The sequence below is a fragment of the Lemur catta genome, chromosome 3 (genome assembly GCF_020740605.2).
Source record: "Lemur catta isolate mLemCat1 chromosome 3, mLemCat1.pri, whole genome shotgun sequence".
NCBI lineage: Eukaryota > Metazoa > Chordata > Mammalia > Primates > Lemuridae > Lemur > Lemur catta.
In genome coordinates this window covers 94,915,101-94,932,602 of record NC_059130.1, presented here as the reverse complement: position 1 = coordinate 94,932,602, position 17,502 = coordinate 94,915,101, and the positions used below count along the sequence as shown (strand labels likewise).

Below are 17,502 nucleotides of genomic sequence, written 5' to 3'. Positions count from 1 at the left end.
TTTTAAAAATGATTGGCACAATTCCTCTGTGAAACTATGTAATCGTAGACTTTTATTTGTTGGGAGAATTTTATTACTGATTGAATCACTTTACTTGTTACATGTCTATTCAGATTTTGTATTTCTTCCTGAGTCAGGTTGGTGTTTTGTTTTTTTTAGGAATTTGTCCATTTCATCTAGGTTACATAATTTGCTGGCATGTAATTGTTTCTAGTAGTCCTTTATAATCCTTTAAAAATATTTTTGAATAAATATATTTCTGCAAGGTCGGTCCTAATGTCCGCAGTTTCAAACTGATTTTATTAATGTGAGATTTCTCTCCTTTTCTTTGTTTCTTTCTTTCCTTTTATTTCTGGAGATGGGTAGATGGGGTCTCACTCTGTCACGCAGGCTGCAGAGCAGTGGCATGATCATATCTCACCAGAGCCGTGAACTCCTGAGCTCCAGTGATCCTCTAGCCTCGGCCTCCTAAAGTGCTGTGACTCCAGGTGTGAGCCACCTTGTCCAGCCTGGGCAGCTCTTTCTTCACCTTCCCAGAGGGCAAAGCAGAAGAGGGAGCCTGTGGACCATGGAAAGAGCCCAGGGCCGGGGTCAGGACACCTCGGTTCTAGTGTCCCACACTAACCCACCTGGTTCAGAGCCACTTTCCTTCCCTGTGCTCTAATTTGCATGGTTGTGAGACTAGGAACCTGGGGCTGTTGACCGTGAAGGCCTCTTTGGACCCAGAGAGCAGTGAAGTGACTAAAAACAGTATCAGTGACTCCCTCTGGTTGGCCCATGACAACTGCTCAGTAAGCATCTGTCATCACTGTTACTGTCCTAACCACCCTCATCATTTGTGAAATGGGGACCATGACACCTCCCTCACAGGAGTGCTGGGAAAACCTCCTGAAAAAGCCCCTGTGAAAGTGTCTTGGAAACTGCAAAGTTGTATGAGAATGTCCCAGAGGACCATTAAAATGATCTTAGTCACAGGTATCATCACCACTGCCTGATGTTCCGTCAGTTTCTGTTCCTACCCAAAAACCCAGAAAACTTTCTGGGGTCCCATCTCCCCAAATGGGAGCTGATTCCCACAAGGTTCTCCCCTAGAGGCGTCCTCAGCCTGGGGCCAATTAGGGGGTCCCAGGTGGCCTGGCCTGCGTCCACCCCTAGCAATCCGCGTCTCTTGCCTGCCATCTGCTCCTTGAGGCCTGCGGGCCCACCCAGTTCAGAATTAAGCACCCAGTCCCTGGCCTTCTCCCTCGTGCCCACCCCTGCACTGGCCCCAGATGCACTGGTGACCATGACCAGCTCCGGGGCCAGCAGGAGGGATTTCAGAGCTGAGGTGCAGCCATTCGTTTAGACTCAGGCACTAAGGTGTGGGACACTGCAGATGCACCCTGGCCCAGGAGACTGGTTCCCAGGTTCTGGGGGCAGCTCTACCATACTCTAGCTGCATGACCTGGGCCCAGTCCCTCACATCTTCCTGGTCACAGTTCACTCTTTGGGGAAATCTGTGGGTAGGACCATGCCTGGCAGTGTTAAGTAATTCTGTAATTTAAAAAATGAGGATGGTCCAAGTTTCTGTCTATGATCCTAGATTGCTTCTGACCTAGGAAGTCACTGCACCTTCCTGGGCCTCAGTTTCCTCGTGTGTACAGTGGAGAGATACATCCCGCCTGGACTAGCTCTCCAGAGATGTAGTGAGGGTCAGTGACATGTGTGAGAAGTGTTAGGGCCTTGCTCAAGTCCTCAAGACTGCCATGTCTAGATCTTCTTCATAAACTGTGGGAGGGATAAGAGTCCTCCCCATTTTAGAGACGTGGAAGTGGAAGCTGCCTGAGAAGACACAGCCATGTGGGGAATTATGGACTCAGTGTGTGTCTGGGCTGTTCCACGTATCAGCCATGTGACCTTGGGGCAAGTCCCTCACCCTTTGCAATGCTGTTTCTCATGTCAGATCCCTGCCTCCCGAGGCTGCAGGGGTGCCCCTGAGCGCCCTTAGCCTTTGCCCATAAGGCCGAGAGCCAGTGGGCCTGGGAGTTTGTCCTGGTCTCTGAACAGCTGGAGCCAGAGCTGGTCTGCTGTGTGGTCCCCACCAGGAGCCCTCAGCCAGGCCTGCCCTGCTGAGTGTGTGAGGAGGCTGCAAAGGGCCAGAGGAAAGGGGAGGCCGTGGTGGGGGCCAGGCAGGGAGGTCTGGGCTGAGGACTGAGCCCATGGGCTGGGCCTGTCCTGCACGGGGCTACTCACTGAGGCTCCTCCAATTCCTGAGAACAGCAGAGCCAGGGCCTCAACATTCGATTGTCCTGAGACGCCCAGGTTCTCAGGACTCGGGACTGGAGCAGTCGTGTGCCATCAGTGTTTGGCCATCAGCCCTCTGATTTGTACAGTTTGCTGATTTCCGTGCTGTAAATACACCCATGTGAGCTCACTGAGCTCGGGCTGGGAAGAGGTGGGCAACAGTGGAACATTCTATGGTGTTTCCACCATACAAAGACCGTGCATGGAAATGAGCCCTAGAACATAGATAACAGTAAAATAATAAAAATAGTTAGGATGTGATGTGTTTTCAGTATTTGGCACCTTCATTTCTAATGCAATTTATTTAATTACACTGATATGAATTAACTTTAAATAATGGCTGTGTTTAAAGCCAGCTGACAATAGGTCTGAAAACATTCCAATGGCTCTGCTGGCCTCTGGCTGACTAGAAGGGACCTCAGAGTCCAACACTCTCATTCCATATTGTTGGCAGGAACAAGGGACTCAGAGTCCTGAAAGGCATGGCCAGGACTCTACCAGGGTTTTCAACACATGAGCTCATTTAGTTCTCCCAGCAAGCCCTGAAGGGAAGAAGGTATTATTAGCATTTTAGAGAGGAGAAAACTGAGGCAAAGTAAGAGAACAGGTGCTAGAGCTTGATAGGTCTGGATCCAAATTCTGGTTCTGCACTTAAAAGCTTAAGCCCTTGGAGAAGTCCCCTCAGTCCACAGGGCCTGAGCGTCCTTGTGTGTGGCCTGGGGACGATACTACTCACTTCTAGATGCTGTTTGCCAGGACCTAGTTGAAGACCTGGTATAGCGTGGATGCTCCAAGGTCAACTCTCAATTAGCACAGAGAGGCTGAGTAACCTGCCCAAGTTACTGTCCTGGTGCAGAATGGAGGAGGATTATGACTTGCTCAAGTGTGACTTAAACATAGTCTAACTGACAAGTCAGGACACAGGGGTTTGGGATGTAACAGGGGAACCCACATGGGGACCTCAGTTCTTGACCTTTCTGCAAGGTGACTGTGTCCTCCGCCCCTCCCCGCCAGGCTGGTATCCCCTGAGAAGGCTGGAACAAGAAATAGGGCCTTGCCCTTCCCTCAGGGGGTCCTTTGCTCTTCCCCAAGGGCCTCTTCCTTGTAGGGTGGTTGTGGAAAACATCGGGGGAATTCCATCTTGGCATTCTCACTGGGGACAGGGAGGGTGGTGGCAGGAGGCAGAGGGATACCTGTTCCCCAGGTCTTGCCGGAAAACGTGGCGTGGAGTCAGGACCAAGAAACCTGTGTATCTTGGACCACTGGGAGGAGCCTCGGGTTTTGAGTCTCCCTTGGTCTGTGTCCCAGGAGCAGATGGTCAAGACCTTCAGGACCCAGGCTGGCCTGGCCAGGTGCAGACAGTCACAGGGAGACAAGGCAGGGGATTCAGCCTCTGTCCTCTCAGAAACCCAGGGCTTTTCTGGAGTCTGGGAGGCCTGGAATCCTGGCTCTCAGGACTCAGTTGCCTGAGGGGCTTCCTGTTTAGTCCATTCTCTTATGAGCAAGTGACAACCTCTCAGTGATCTGTTTCTGCAGATACAGAGAAGGATAAGGTAACTGCTGGGCTTGGGGATGTGGGTTGGATCCCAGGCACCTGTGGGGGCTGGAGGTCCAAGGTAGCTGGGACACCCAGTCCCTAGGTCCTGTGTGTGCCTGCACCCCGACATCCCTGGAGCTTTCTCCCATCATTTCCTAAGGTTCTTTCCTCACCACATCTCCTCTCAGTGACCCCTCATGGCTTCCTCCTTCCTGGTCCCTCCCTGCTTCCTTCATTTATACATGTTTACTGACAGCTCCTCTGTGGTAAGCCGTGTTCTAGACACTAGAAACAGGGAAATGAATAACACAATTTCCTGAGCACCCAGATCTTCAGCAGAGGCTGAGCATGATCCCACATCCCAGAGATGCGTTCAGCAATCCTGGGGATCCACTCTCTGCTCTCCAGGCCTGGGGCATCATAAGTGAAGTCAGAGACTGCAAGGGGAGGGGGCAGGATTTAGAAGACTCTGTGTGACCAAATGATGTCCCCCATCCCATGGAAATCAAGTTAGACTTGGAGAGAGAGGCTTTTACAAAGATTTACTGAGCTCTAGCATGGTGATAATTTCCTACCTCTCCTGCACGGGTGCCCTCTGTCTTCCAACACACCCCCGTGGTCTCCCACATCCCAGCGTGGGAGCAGATGGAGGAACCTCTACCAGGAGAAATAGTTTGTGGCACCACTAGAGCCCTTGTCCTCAGAGGATTCTGATCCTTACCGCTGTCTCTGAACTCCACATAGGCTGTGACTCTGTGGTCTCCCTGCCAAAGGTCAGGCAGCTGAGACTAATGTGCAGGTGGGGAAAACGCGAATTCTTGCCCCTTCCCCCTCAGTCCCTGTTTGCTGGGAGCAGGAGAAGGTCATGGTTAAGAGTGGTCTCTGAAGTCAGATTCCCTCCATTCCCATCCCACGTCCCCCCTCCCACCCTATCAGCGAGAACAAACTGCCTGCTGTCCCTTAGTGTTGCCTCTCTAGAATAGAAGTCGTAAGATTTACTCAATGGGTTTTGTGGATGAGGTAAAGTTAGTGTAGCAGAGCCTGGCAAACAGACACTGCTCATTAGATATTAGCTATTAATATCATTGAAAAGGAGGTTATAAACTCCCCTGTGTGTCCATACTTAGTTACAGATATTCTAACTCAATTAACAGGAGAGGGAGAAAGTTTTTTCAGGTTCTTGGATCTGAAAATCAGTATCAGAGCCTTCTCGGATTCCCAGGATTATAACTTGCCGGTGAGCAGAGGTGTCTGCGAGAAACAGAAGTTTGGGGGTCGGAGGGGGCGGGGCAGGTCAGGGGAGGCTGCCGGGATGAGCTGAGCCCTAATGTGGATTTAGGGCTGGACATACGACGGAGTGTGGGGGCAGCAGGGGCTTGGGTGGTGGCACTGCCATGCTGAGGACCAGCCCAAGGCCCGAGGGCGTGAGACAGGTAGCGACACACAAGAGACTGGGAGCACCTGCGTGGACACTATGCCCGTGTGGCGTGTCGAGGGGCAGGGGGTGGACTGGCCAGGGGAAGGGGTGGCACAGGGCAAGTGAACCCTCAGGATGGCTGGACATGTCCTCTGTCCTCTATCCCCACCGAAGGAACCTCTGCCTCAATATACCTCCATGTTTTTATCCATTGTACTGTTGAGCAACACTTGGAGGCTACCTTGTTATGAACTATTTTGACAAGTGTTTTGAACATTTTTCATGCTTCTTTTCTTGAACATATGTATGTACCTGTGTGTGAGTATGTGGGAATCTCGGTAGGAATAGAATTGCTGGGTAATGTGGTCTATGTATGTTCAATTTTAGAGGATAGTGCTAAACATTTTCTAAAGAGATTGTTCAAATTTACACTCCCATCACAGTGTAAGAAAGTTCTAGCTGTTCTGGCCAACACCAGGTGTTATTCGTTTTAGTCTTTCTGGTGGACACGTAGTGGGGCTGGGCTGCGGTCTTCATTTGCAATTATGAGATGACTGTTTCGCTTGAGGAATGGTTATTTAGATTGTCTCTCTGAGAAGTGTCTTTTTAAATCTCTTGCCTGTCATTCTGTTGGGTAGTCAGTTTACTTGTTGATATTGTAGGAGTTCTCTACTCTGGATATAAATCTTCTGAGTTCTTTGTAATTCATTCTGGTTTATTATGTTTCTGTCTATAGTCAGAATTTTGCTGTTCCATTTAAGGAATTTTTTGCTTACTTTGAGAGGATAAGGATATTTTTCTGTGTTTGATTCTAAACATTTGATTGTTTTACATTTACCTTTCAAATCTACAGTACATCAGAAATTTGTTTTTGGGTAATGTTTGAGGTAGGAAGAACAATACTTATTTTTCTGTCTGAATACCCCATGGTCCTGCAACATTTATTGAAAAGATCACCTTTTCTCCATTGCATTGTAGGATCAACTGTGTTATAAATCAGGTGACTGCATATGCATGGGAGTGTCTCTGAGGTTTATTCTATTCCATCGGTCTCTTTGTTTATTCTTGTGCCAATCTCACACTCGCTTATTTTGGTTTTCTAGTAAGTCTGCTATCTGTTAAGTCCTCCAACACTATTTTTTTGTTCAAGATTCCTCGGATTTCCATATAAATTTTATAACTATGGTGTGAATTTCTGCAAAAACATTAAACAAAACTTCTGGGGCTTTGACTAGGATTACAATGAATCTATAAATCAACTTAACATCTTTATAATGTATACTTTTTCAGCCCATGAACATGGCATATCCTTCTATTTACTTAGGTCTTCCTAGATTTCTCTAAATAATATTTTTTACACATATTTTGTTAGATTTATTTCTATATATTTTATTGTTTAAAATGTGATGATACATTTTTTTGTGTCCACTTGCTTAATAATTTGTTTGTGTTTGGTTTCTTTTATATTGTCTACCTACACAATCATGTAGTCAGCAGAAAATGACTGTTTTATTTCTTCCTTTCCAATCATTTAAACTTTTATTTCTTTGTGTTGCCTTATTTCACTAGCTAGGACCACCTATACAATGGTTAATAGAAATGGTAATAGGAAACATTTTGTTTCATTCCCATTGTTAGGGAGTAAGTTATCAATATTGCACCATTTGGTATGACTTTTGCTATAGCGTGTTTCTTCCTTCCTTTACTGGAAATAATTTTTATCACACCAAGAAGGTTCTTGTCTATTCCTAGTTTACTGAGAAGTTTATTTCTTTTTCCTTTTTCAAAGTATCCATCTTCAAAAAGGAGGTTAATTTCTAATCATAAATAATTGATGAATTTTATCAAATACTCTTTCTGCATCTATTGAGATAGCCACATAATTTTACTCTCTGACTTCTACTATATGGTCAATTACATTGATTATCAGGTGCTAAACCAACCGTGAATCACCTTAACAAACTCTGTCTGACTGTGATGCATTCTCTTTTTTATAGGTTGCTGAATTCAATTGCTAATATCTTGTTTAGTAGTTTTGCAACAATGCTTATGAGAGTGATTGGTCTGTAAGTTTTCCTTCTTGTAATGTCCTTGTTATTTTCTGGTATCAAGTTTATGCAGGTCTCATAAAATGCATTGAGATGTTTTCACTGTTTTTTCATTCTTTGGAAGAGTTAGTATTTTTCCTTTCTTAAATATTGGAAGAATTCACCAGTTAAGCGATCTGGGAGTTTTCTTCCCATGACAGTTTTAAATGATAAATTCATTTTTTGAAAAGATATTGGAGTCCTCTGAATTTTATTTCTTCTTTTGTCAGTTTTGGTAATTTGTATTTTTTAGGACATTTGTTGATTTTATTTAAATTGTCAAATTTACCAGCATGAAGTTGTTTCTAATTCTCTAAATTATCTTTTCAATGATTGTAGGACCTTCAGTAATGTTCCCTTTTCCATTCTTGATGTTGTCAATTTGTTTCTTTTATCACTCTTGCAAAAAACTAATAAATTTATTATTAATAGTTGTTTCAAAGAACGAATTTTTAGATTTGTTGAGTTTTCTCTGTTGCTAGCTTAATTGCCATTTCATTTTTTTCTGGTCTTATCTTTTTTGTTTCCTTCCTTTAACTTCTTTCTGGGTTTGATTTGTAGGTTTTTGTTTTTTTTTTAGCTTCTTGAGTTGGAGGTTTAGCTAATGAATTTTCAGCCCTTCTTCTATGCCAATATATACATTTAAGGCTATAAATTTCCCAGCATTTCTTTGTTTGTCAGGACTGATTTTTTTAAGATTACAAACTAGTTATTTTATGCACCATTCTTCAATTTGTACTTCTTTAATATTTTTTCATCATTAGATTCAGGTTTTACATTTTTGGCTGAAATACAGATGGTGTATTCTTCCTGGTATTTCATATCTGGAGATATACTGTGTCTATTTACTCTATATTGGTGATATTAATTGTGATCACTTAGTTAAGAATGTTGTCCAGTTTTTCTACTATACATTTATGATTATTTATTTGTGTAATTAATAAGTACTTTGTGGATAGGTAGCTTAAAACTATGTAAATATTCTGTTCCTCATGGAACTCACTGTTCTTAGATTCAGCATCTGTATCAGTCAGGATCCAGTCAGGAGACAGAACGTAGTAGTAATTTGAATAGGAATAATTCAGCATAACATATTGTTAATTGGCCAGGCACAGTGGCTCCCAACTGTCATTTTAGCACTTAGGCAGGTGGAGGTGGGAGGATCGCTTGAGGCCAGGAGTTCTAGACAAATTGTTAATTAGTAAAAGATGAGTACCAAAAGGTTGAAGGAGAACTTTAAGAGATTCAGAAGTAGGAAGTAAAACAAAAAACAAAAAACAAAAAAAAAAAAAAAAGAAGAAAAGAAAAGAGAAGAAAAAGAAGTTACTGTGAGGTTCAGACTTTTTCAAGGAGGCCGTGACTCACACCGAGCATAGCCCACCACTGGGCACAGGCCGGAGCTGGCAATGAAGCGGCCACCGTGCAGGGACAGTGCTGCCTGAGAGTGTGGCCAGGGTGGTCTCTGGAAACGGGCTGCCAGATGGGAGCAGGGCCAGAGCTGCCATGGAGGCAGCCACTGGAGCTGCCAGGAATGCAGCCGCCAGGTGGGGAGAGTGTGGCCCGAGTGTGCGGCTGCTGTGGGCACATTGGGGTCAGCTGCAGTGAGTCCTGCAGCCCTTCCACACACCAGCCCGCTCCTTGCAAGCTGAATGAGGAAGAAGTGAAGCGGGCAACAGCAGTCCCCTCCTGCTGCTCTCACAGGACAGTGCCCTGCACTGCTCTGTGTGAACCAAGCCTCCCGGTGCACCGGCTGGCAAAGCAGCAATGTTTCCAGGGTGTGAGGAGAGGCACGTAGCACATCCAGACAAATGTTTTCTAAGGGGGAGGGAAACTCCATCTCTAAGAGGTTTGGGGGCTGGGGCTCATGTGGTTGAATCCATTGTTGTTAGACATGTGAGTGAGCAGTTTTCTACCGAGGGGTGGGAAGTGAGAGTGGGAGATTGCACACGAGCATTTTATGTGTCCTGGACTGGTTTTTGAGGCATTGCATCAGATGCGTCACATACATTGCTTCTGCTCCTCATAAGGATCCCAAGAGGTGAGTATTATTATCCACATTTTACAGATGAGAAGACTGATGATGAGTGAGGTCAAGTAACTTGTTTAAGATAAGACAGCAAATGAGTAATGGGGCCACGATGAAAATCTTAGCCCGTCTGCTTGCACAGCTGGCATTCTTGCCGGGCTACTACACTTTAGATAAATTTTACTCAAGTGTGATTTTCCTGCAGGCCCTACCATGGGGATGCTTCCAGGGCAGAACCAAAGCTGGGTTTCTGAATTTATACTGCTTGGCTTCTCCAGGGACCCCACGACCAACAGGACCCTCTTCATTGCCTTCTTTCTCCTCTACCTGAGCTCAGTCCTGGGCAACGTGCTCATTGTCATCTTGATCCTCCTGGACACACATCTCCACACCCCCATGTACTTCTTCCTGTGTATCCTGTCCCTGATCGACATGGCCTACGTCACCACCACCGTGCCCCAGATGCTGGTACATCTTCTCACTCACTCTCAGACCATCACCTTTGCTGGCTGCTGGCTGCAGATGTACGTGTTTGGTGCCCTGGGCGTGACCGAGTGCACCTTCTTTGTAGTCATGGCTTATGACCGATACGTGGCCATTTGCCACCCACTGTGTTATACTGTGATCCTCAGCTGGGGCCTGTGCACACGGCTGGCAGCTGGGACATTGGCCTGTGGTTTCTTCTTCTCTCTGATCCACACCTTCCTCACCATGAGCCTGCCCTATTGTGGGCCAAACGTGGTCAACCACTACTTCTGTGAAGGCCCCTCGGTACGGAGCTTGGCTTGCATGGACACCCACCTGATTGAGACTGTGGACCTGGTCATCAGTGTCTTTTTGATTGTCACCCCACTGTGTGTCATTCTGGCCTCCTATGTTCATATTGCCCTGGCCATCCTCAAGATCAAGTGCATTCGGGGCCGCTGCAAGGCTTTCTCCACCTGTGCCTCCCACCTGACCGTGGTCACATTCTTCTATGGTCCGGCCATTTACATCTACATGAGGCCGAGCTCCAGCTATTCCCCTGAGCGAGACAAGCTGATCTCACTGTTTTACAATGTCTTCACTGCCCTGCTCAACCCTGTGGTCTACAGTCTGAGGAACAAGGACATTAAGGAGGCATTTCTTAAGGTGATGGGTCATGGTAGGGTGGCCCAGTGAATTTGGAGCCAGGCGAGGCCTGGGGTACAGTGTCCAATGATCAAGAAGGGGATAGCATCTGTATGTAGCCTACATTGTGCATTTGGACCAAGGTGGTACTTGGCGGTGACAGAAATGTAGGTGAAACCAACATGGCTGTCTTGATCAACTTGCTACCTTGTGGTACAGCGACAAATCCATAATATCAGTAACTCACAACAGCAGAAGTTCATTTATTGCGCATGTTCCCTGTTGGTTGTAGGCTGGCTGTGACCTTGTGCAGTCTCAGAAACACCCTGAAGGAGGAGTCTTTGCTTCGAACATGCCGTTTTCATGACAGAGAAAAGGACCAACGGGTAAAACACAAGATGACTCGTAATAGCTTCTCAGAGGTGACACACATCTCTTTGCTCACATCCTGTTGGCCAAAGCCAGCTACATGGTTAAGCCAAGGGCCAAGCAACAGGAAGTATTTTCTCCCACAGAGAAGTAATGCATGTCACGTGGCAAAGGGCATGCATGTGTAATTCCTCTATGGAAAGGGATCAAGCAACGAGAATAAATATAATCTACCATAGTGTCACAGAACCCACTAGAATACATGTAACCAATATGAAGCATGGTAATTTTAAGTGACTTGGTATATGGGCACAGCAGAGGTCCAAGGTGATATAAAAAGGCACTACATGTAACTGCTGTCTGTTGCCAACACTGGAAATTAAGCCAATGGTTTGTGGAACCCATACAGCCCAGGGACCTGACTTGGTGCCTGGAATCAACATGGCTCATTGGGCTCAGGTGATGTCCTCTGCGGGTGCTGTGGAAGGACACAGGACTTGATGTCAAGTGACCTGGTTTCTAGTCCCAACGGTGATTACCTGGTATGTGTGTGTGATTCGGGGCAATTTATCTCCTCTCTCTGGATCTCACTTTATTCATGTATAAAATTCATACCTTGAATTTAATGGTCTCCAAAACCTCTTGTGACTCTAAAATTCTCTTTCACAGCAGGCGGAGCGGGTGTGTACAAAACTCCAACACAATGAATTTGTGACTGACCTCTGTGGACCATAGCAGGATAAGGAAGCCAGAGCAGAATGAGAGCTGCTGCTGTCTGTAAACCATAGTGGGGATCACACCTAGCAGTGACTCGTATTCTTTCTAGGGACTGAGAGGCACATTGGGCTTTCTAGGAATCCTAGCATGGGCCTCAGGGTCAGCATGGACACACAGCTTTCTTCCAGGCCTCATTGGTGGCCCAGAGGTCTTAGGGATGAGTCAGTTCAGCCCCACTATTTCCTGAATATCCACTGTGGTCCCGCTAGGATCAGGGCCTCTGGAATCCAAGAGAGACATATGGAGAGATTTACAGTCATCAAATTATAGTACTCGAAGTCAAGGGGGTGCTACAGTGAGCTCTGGGGAGCAGTGAACTCATGGGAGTGAGGTTCTTTGAGAGGGCAGCAGCCATGAAGGACCAGGTTACACCTGACCCCATTTCCATCCACTGCTGTGAACTTGAATGTTGTAAGCCTTCAGAGCTTGGAGTCTGGGAGAGAGAGAATATGATATAGGCTGTGTGACCCCTAATTGTGTCTCCTCAGAAGTAATATGCTGAAACCCTAACTCCCAACTTGACTATATCTTGACTAAAAAAGTAATTCACATTAAATGAGGTCATAAGGGTGGGACCCTAATCCAAAAGAATTCATGTCCTTATAAAAGGAGACACCAGAGAACTTTTTCTCAAACAACAGGAAGGCAGCCGTCTGTGAGAATTTTCTGGTGTTGAGTATGATATTGGCTGTGAGTTTTTCATAAAACCCTTTTTTTGGGGGGGGAATACAAGGTCTTGCTCCATCAACCAGGCTGGAGTATAGTAGTGGGATCATAACTCACTGCAACCTGAAACACTTGGGCTCAGCCTCTGCCTCCTGAGTAGCTGGGACTACAGGTGAACGCCATTATGCCTGGCTATTTTTTCTTATTTTTTGTAGAGATGGGGTCTGTCTATGTTGCCCAGGCTGGCCTCGTACTCCTGGCCTCAAGCAATCCTCCCAGCTCGGCCTCTGAATTTGGGGATACAGGTGTGAGCCACCGTGCCCAACCACATAAATGTCTAATTGGGTTGAGGAAGTTCTCATCTATTCCTAGTTTGTTAATATTTTTGTCATTCCGGTGTGTTGGAATTTTTCAGATGCTTTTTCTGGATCAATTGCAATGATCATATGTTTTTTTCCTTCACTATATTAATGTGGTGTATTACATGGATTGATTTTTGTTTGATGAACCATCTTTGAATATCTGAGATAAATATGACTTGGTCATGGTACGTAATACTTTTCATATGCCAGATTCGGTTTGCTAGTATTTTGTTGACGATTTTTTCATTTACATTCACAAAAAATATTGGCCTATTGTTTTCTTTTTCTTTGTTTCATTTTCGATGAAGATGTCTGGCTGTGGTTTCAGGGTTGTGCTGTTCTCGTGGGATGAATTAGGAATTGTTCCATCCTCTTCTAATTTCTTGCAAGAGTTTGAGAAACAGTAGTATTGATTCCTTTATTAAAATGATTGGCACAATTCCTCTGTGAAACTGTAATCCTAGATTTTTATTTGTTGGGAGATTTTTCATTACTGATTGAATCACTTTACTTGTTACATGTCTATTCAGATTTTGTATATCTTCTTGAGTCAGGTTGGTGTTTTGTGTGTTTTTAGGAATTTGTCCATTTCATCTCAGTTATATAATTTGGTGCCATATAATTGTTTCTAGTAGTCCTTTACAATCTTTTAAAAAATATTTTTGAATAATTATATTATATTTCTGCAAGGTTGGTCCTGATGTCCCCAGTTTCAAACTGATTTTATTAATTTGAGATTTCTCTCTTTTTCTTTGTTTCTTTCTTTCCTTTTATTTGTGGAGATGGGTAGATGGGGTCTCACTCTGTCACGCAGGCTGCAGAGCAGTGGCATGATCATATCTCACCAGAGCCGCGAACTCCTGAGCTCCAGTGATCCTCTAGCCTCGGCCTCCTAAAGTGCTGTGACTCCAGGTGTGAGCCACCTTGTCCAGCCTGGGCAGCTCTTTCTTCACCTTCCCAGAGAGCAAAGCAGAAGAGGGAGCCTGTGGACCATGGAAAGAGCCCAGGGCCGGGGTCAGGACACCTCGGTTCTAGTGTCCCACACTAACCCACCTGGTTCAGAGCCACTTTCCTTCTCTGTGCTCTAATTTGCATGGCTGTGAGACTAGGAACATGGGCATGTTGACCTTGAAGGCCTCTTTGGACCCAGAGAGCAGTGAAGTAACTAAAAATACTATCAGTGACTCCCTCTGGCTTGGCTCATGACAAGTGCTTAGTAAGCATCTGTCGTTGCTGTTACTGTCATCACCACCCTCATCTTTTGTGAAATGGGGACCATGACACCTCCCTCACAGGAGTGCTGGGAAGACCTCCTGAGAAAGCACACGTGAAAGTGCTTTGTAAACTGTAAAGTTCTTTGAGAATGTCCCAGAGGACCATTAAAATGATCTTAGTCACAGGTATCATCACCACCGCCTGATGTTCCGTCAGTTTCTCTCCCTACCCAGAAACCCAGAAAACTTTCTGGGGTACCAATCTCCCCAGAGGGAGCTGATTCCCACAAGGTTCCTCCCCAGAGGCGTCCTCAGCCTGGGGCCAATTAGGGGGTCCCAGGTGGCCTGGCCTGCGTCCACTCCTAGCAATCCGCGTCTCTTGCCTGCCGTCGGCTCCTTGAGGCCTGTGGGCCCACCCGGTTCAGAATTAAGCATCCAGTCCCTGGCCTTCTCCCTCCTGCCGACCCCTGTGCTGGCCCCAGCTGCACTGGTGACCATGACCAGCTCCGGGGCCAGCAGGAGGGATTTCAGAGCTGAGGTGTAGCCATTCGTTTAGACTCAGGGACTAAGGTGTGGGACACTGCAGATTCACCCTGGCCCAAGAGACCAGTTCCCAGGTTCTGGTGGTGGCTCTACCATACTCTAGCTGCATGACCTTGGCCAAGTCCCTTACATCTTCCTGGTCACAGTTCACTTCTTGGGGAAATCCGTGGGTAGGACCATGCCTGGCAGTGTTAAGTAATTCTGTAATTTAAAAAATGAGGGTGGTCCAAGTTTCGTTCTATGATCCAAGATTGCTTCTGACCTAGGAAGTCACTGCACCTCCCTGGGCCTCAGTTTCCTCGTCTGTACAATGGAGAGATAAATCCTACCTGGACTAGCTCTCCAGAGATGTAGTGAGGGTCACTGACATGTGTGAGAGCTGTTAGGGCCTGGCTGAATCCCCTAAAAATGCCACATCTAGATCTGCATCATACCACTGTGGGAGGGATAAGAGTCCTCCCCATTTTAGAGACGTGGAAGTGGAAGCTGCCTGAGAAGACACAGCCATGTGGGGAATTAGGGACTCAGTGTGTGTCTGGGCTGTTCCACGTATCAGCCATGTGACCTTGGGCAAGTCCCTCACCCTTTGCCATGCTGTTTCTCATGTCAGATCCCTGCCTCCCGAGGCTGCAGGGGTGCCCCTGAGCGCCCTTAGCCTTTGCCCATAAGGGTGAGAGCCAGTGGGCCTGGGAGCTTGTCCTGGTCTCTGAATAGCTGGGGGCCAGCGCTAGTCTGCTGTGTGGTCCCCACCAGGAGCCCTCAGCCAGGCCTGCCCTGCTGAGTGTGTGAGGAGGCCGCAAAGGGCCAGAGGAAAGGGGAGGCCGTGGTGGGGGCCAGGCAGGGAGGTCTGGGCTGAGGACTGAGCCCATGGGCTGGGCCTGTCCTGCACGGGGCTGCTCACTGAGGCTCCACCAATTCCTGAGAGCAGCAGAGCCGGGGCCTGCACATTCCATTGTCCCGAGACGCCCAGGTTCTCAGGACTCGGGATTGGAGCAGTTGTGTGCCATCAGTGTTTGGCCATCAGCCCTCTGATTTGTACAGTTTGCTGATTTCCGTGCTGTAAATACACCCATGTGAGGTCACTGAGCTCGGGCTGGGAAGAGGTGGGCAACAGTGGAACATTCTATGGTGTTTCCACCATACAAAGACCGTGCATGGAAATGAGCCCTAGAACATAGATAACAGTAAAATGTAATAAAATAGTTAGGATGTGATGTGTTTTGAGCATTCAGCACCTTCATTTTTAATGAAATTTATTTAATTGCATTGATATGAATTAACTTTTAATAATGGCTGTGTTTAAAGCCAGCTCACAATACGTCTGAAAACATTCCAATGGCTCTGCTGGCCTCTGGCTGACTAGAAGGGACCTCAGAGTCCAACACTCTCATTCCATATTGTTGGCAGGAACAGGGACTCAGAGTCCTGAAAGGCATGGCCAGGACTCGTGCCAGGGTTTTCAACACATGAGCTCATTTAATTCTGCCACTAACAGCCTAAAGGAAGAGGTTATTATTAGCATTTTGGAGAGGAGAAAACTGAGGCAAAGTAAGAGAACTGGCGCTAGAGCTTGGTAGGTCTGGATCCAAATTCTGGTTCTGCACTTAAAAGCTTAAGCCCTTGGAGAAGTCCCCGCAGTCCACTGGGCCTGAGCGTCCTTGTGTGTGGCCTGGGGACAATACTACTCACTTCTAGATGCTGTTTGCCAGGACCTAGTTGAAGACCTGGTATAGCGTAGGTGCTCTATGGTCAACTCTCAATTATCATCAGAGAGGCTGAGTAACCTGCCCAAGGTACTCTCCTGGTGCAGAATGGAGGAGGATTATGACTTCCTCAAGTGTGACTCAAACATGGTCTAACTGACACGTCAGGGCACAGGGGTTTGGGAAGTAAGAGGGGAACCCAAATGGGGACCTCAGTTCTTGACCTTTCTGCAAGGTGACTGGGTCTTCCTCCCCTCCTTTCCAGGCTGGTATCCCCTGAGAAGGCTGGAACAAGAAATGGTGCCTTTCCCTTCCCTCAGGCCGTCCTTTGCTCTTCCCCAAGGACCTCTTCCTTGTAGGGCGGTTGTGGAAAACATCGGGGGAATTCCATCTTGGCATTCTCACTGGGGACAGAGAGGGTGGTGGCAGGAGGCAGAGGGATACCTCTTCCCCAGGTCTTGCCGGAAAGCGTGGCGTGGAGGCAGGACCAAGAAACCTGTGCATCTTGACCCACTGGGAGGAGCCTGGGATGGCTGAGGCTCCTTTGTTTGGGTCCCAGGAGCAGACGGGCAAGGCCTGCAGGATCCAGGCTGGCCTGGCCAGGTGCAGACAGTCACAGGGAGACAAGGCAGGGGATTCAGCCCCTGTCCTCTCAGAAACCCAGGGCTTTTCTGGAGTCTGGGAGGCCTGGAATCCTGGCTCTCAGGACTCAGTTGCCTGAGGGGCTTCCTGTTTAGTCCCTTCCCTTAAGAGCAAGTGACACCCTCTCAGTGACTTGTTTCTGCAGATACAGAGAAGGATAAGGTAACTGCTGGGCTTGGGGATGTGGGTGGGATCCCCGGGACCTGTGGGGGCTTGAGGTCAAAAGTAGCCGGGACACCCAGTCCCTAGATCCTGTGTGTACCTGCACCCCGACATCCCTGGAGCCCCTTCCCCTCATTTTCTAATGTACTTTCCTCACCACATCTCCTCTCAATGCCCCCTCATGGCTTCCTCCTTCCTGGTCCCTCCCTGCTTCCTTCATTTATACATGTTTACTGACAGCTCCTCTGTGGTAAGCCGTGTTCTAGACACTAGAAACAGGGAAATGAATAACACAATTTCCTGAGCACCCAGGTCTCCAGCAGATGCTGAGCGTCATATCCCTGCAAGGACAAGGGTGTTCCACATGCCAGAGATGCCTTCAGCAATCATGGGGACCCAACCCTGCTCTCCAGGCCTGGGGCATCATAAATGAACGCAGAGACTGCATGAGGAGGGGGCAGGACTTAGAAGACTTTGTGTGACTAAATTATGGCCCCCTAATCCCTGGAAATCAAGTGTGACTTGGAGACAGTGGCTTTTACAAAGATTCACTAAGCTCTAGCGTGGTGGTATTTCCTACCTCTCCTGCATTGGTACCCTCTGT

The 17,502-nt window shown here is 47.1% G+C and overlaps 1 protein-coding gene across 1 annotated transcript; it reads left to right on the top strand.

The window, feature by feature from the left end:
* The first annotated feature begins 9,563 nt into the window (after nucleotides 1–9,563).
* LOC123634263 (olfactory receptor 2A12-like) lies at nucleotides 9,564–10,513 on the top strand. Its single transcript, XM_045545685.1, has one exon. The coding sequence runs from the start codon at nucleotides 9,564–9,566 to the stop codon at nucleotides 10,509–10,511; it is 948 nt and encodes a 315-aa protein (XP_045401641.1). The 3' UTR covers nucleotides 10,512–10,513.
* Nucleotides 10,514–17,502: the final 6,989 nt, after the last annotated feature.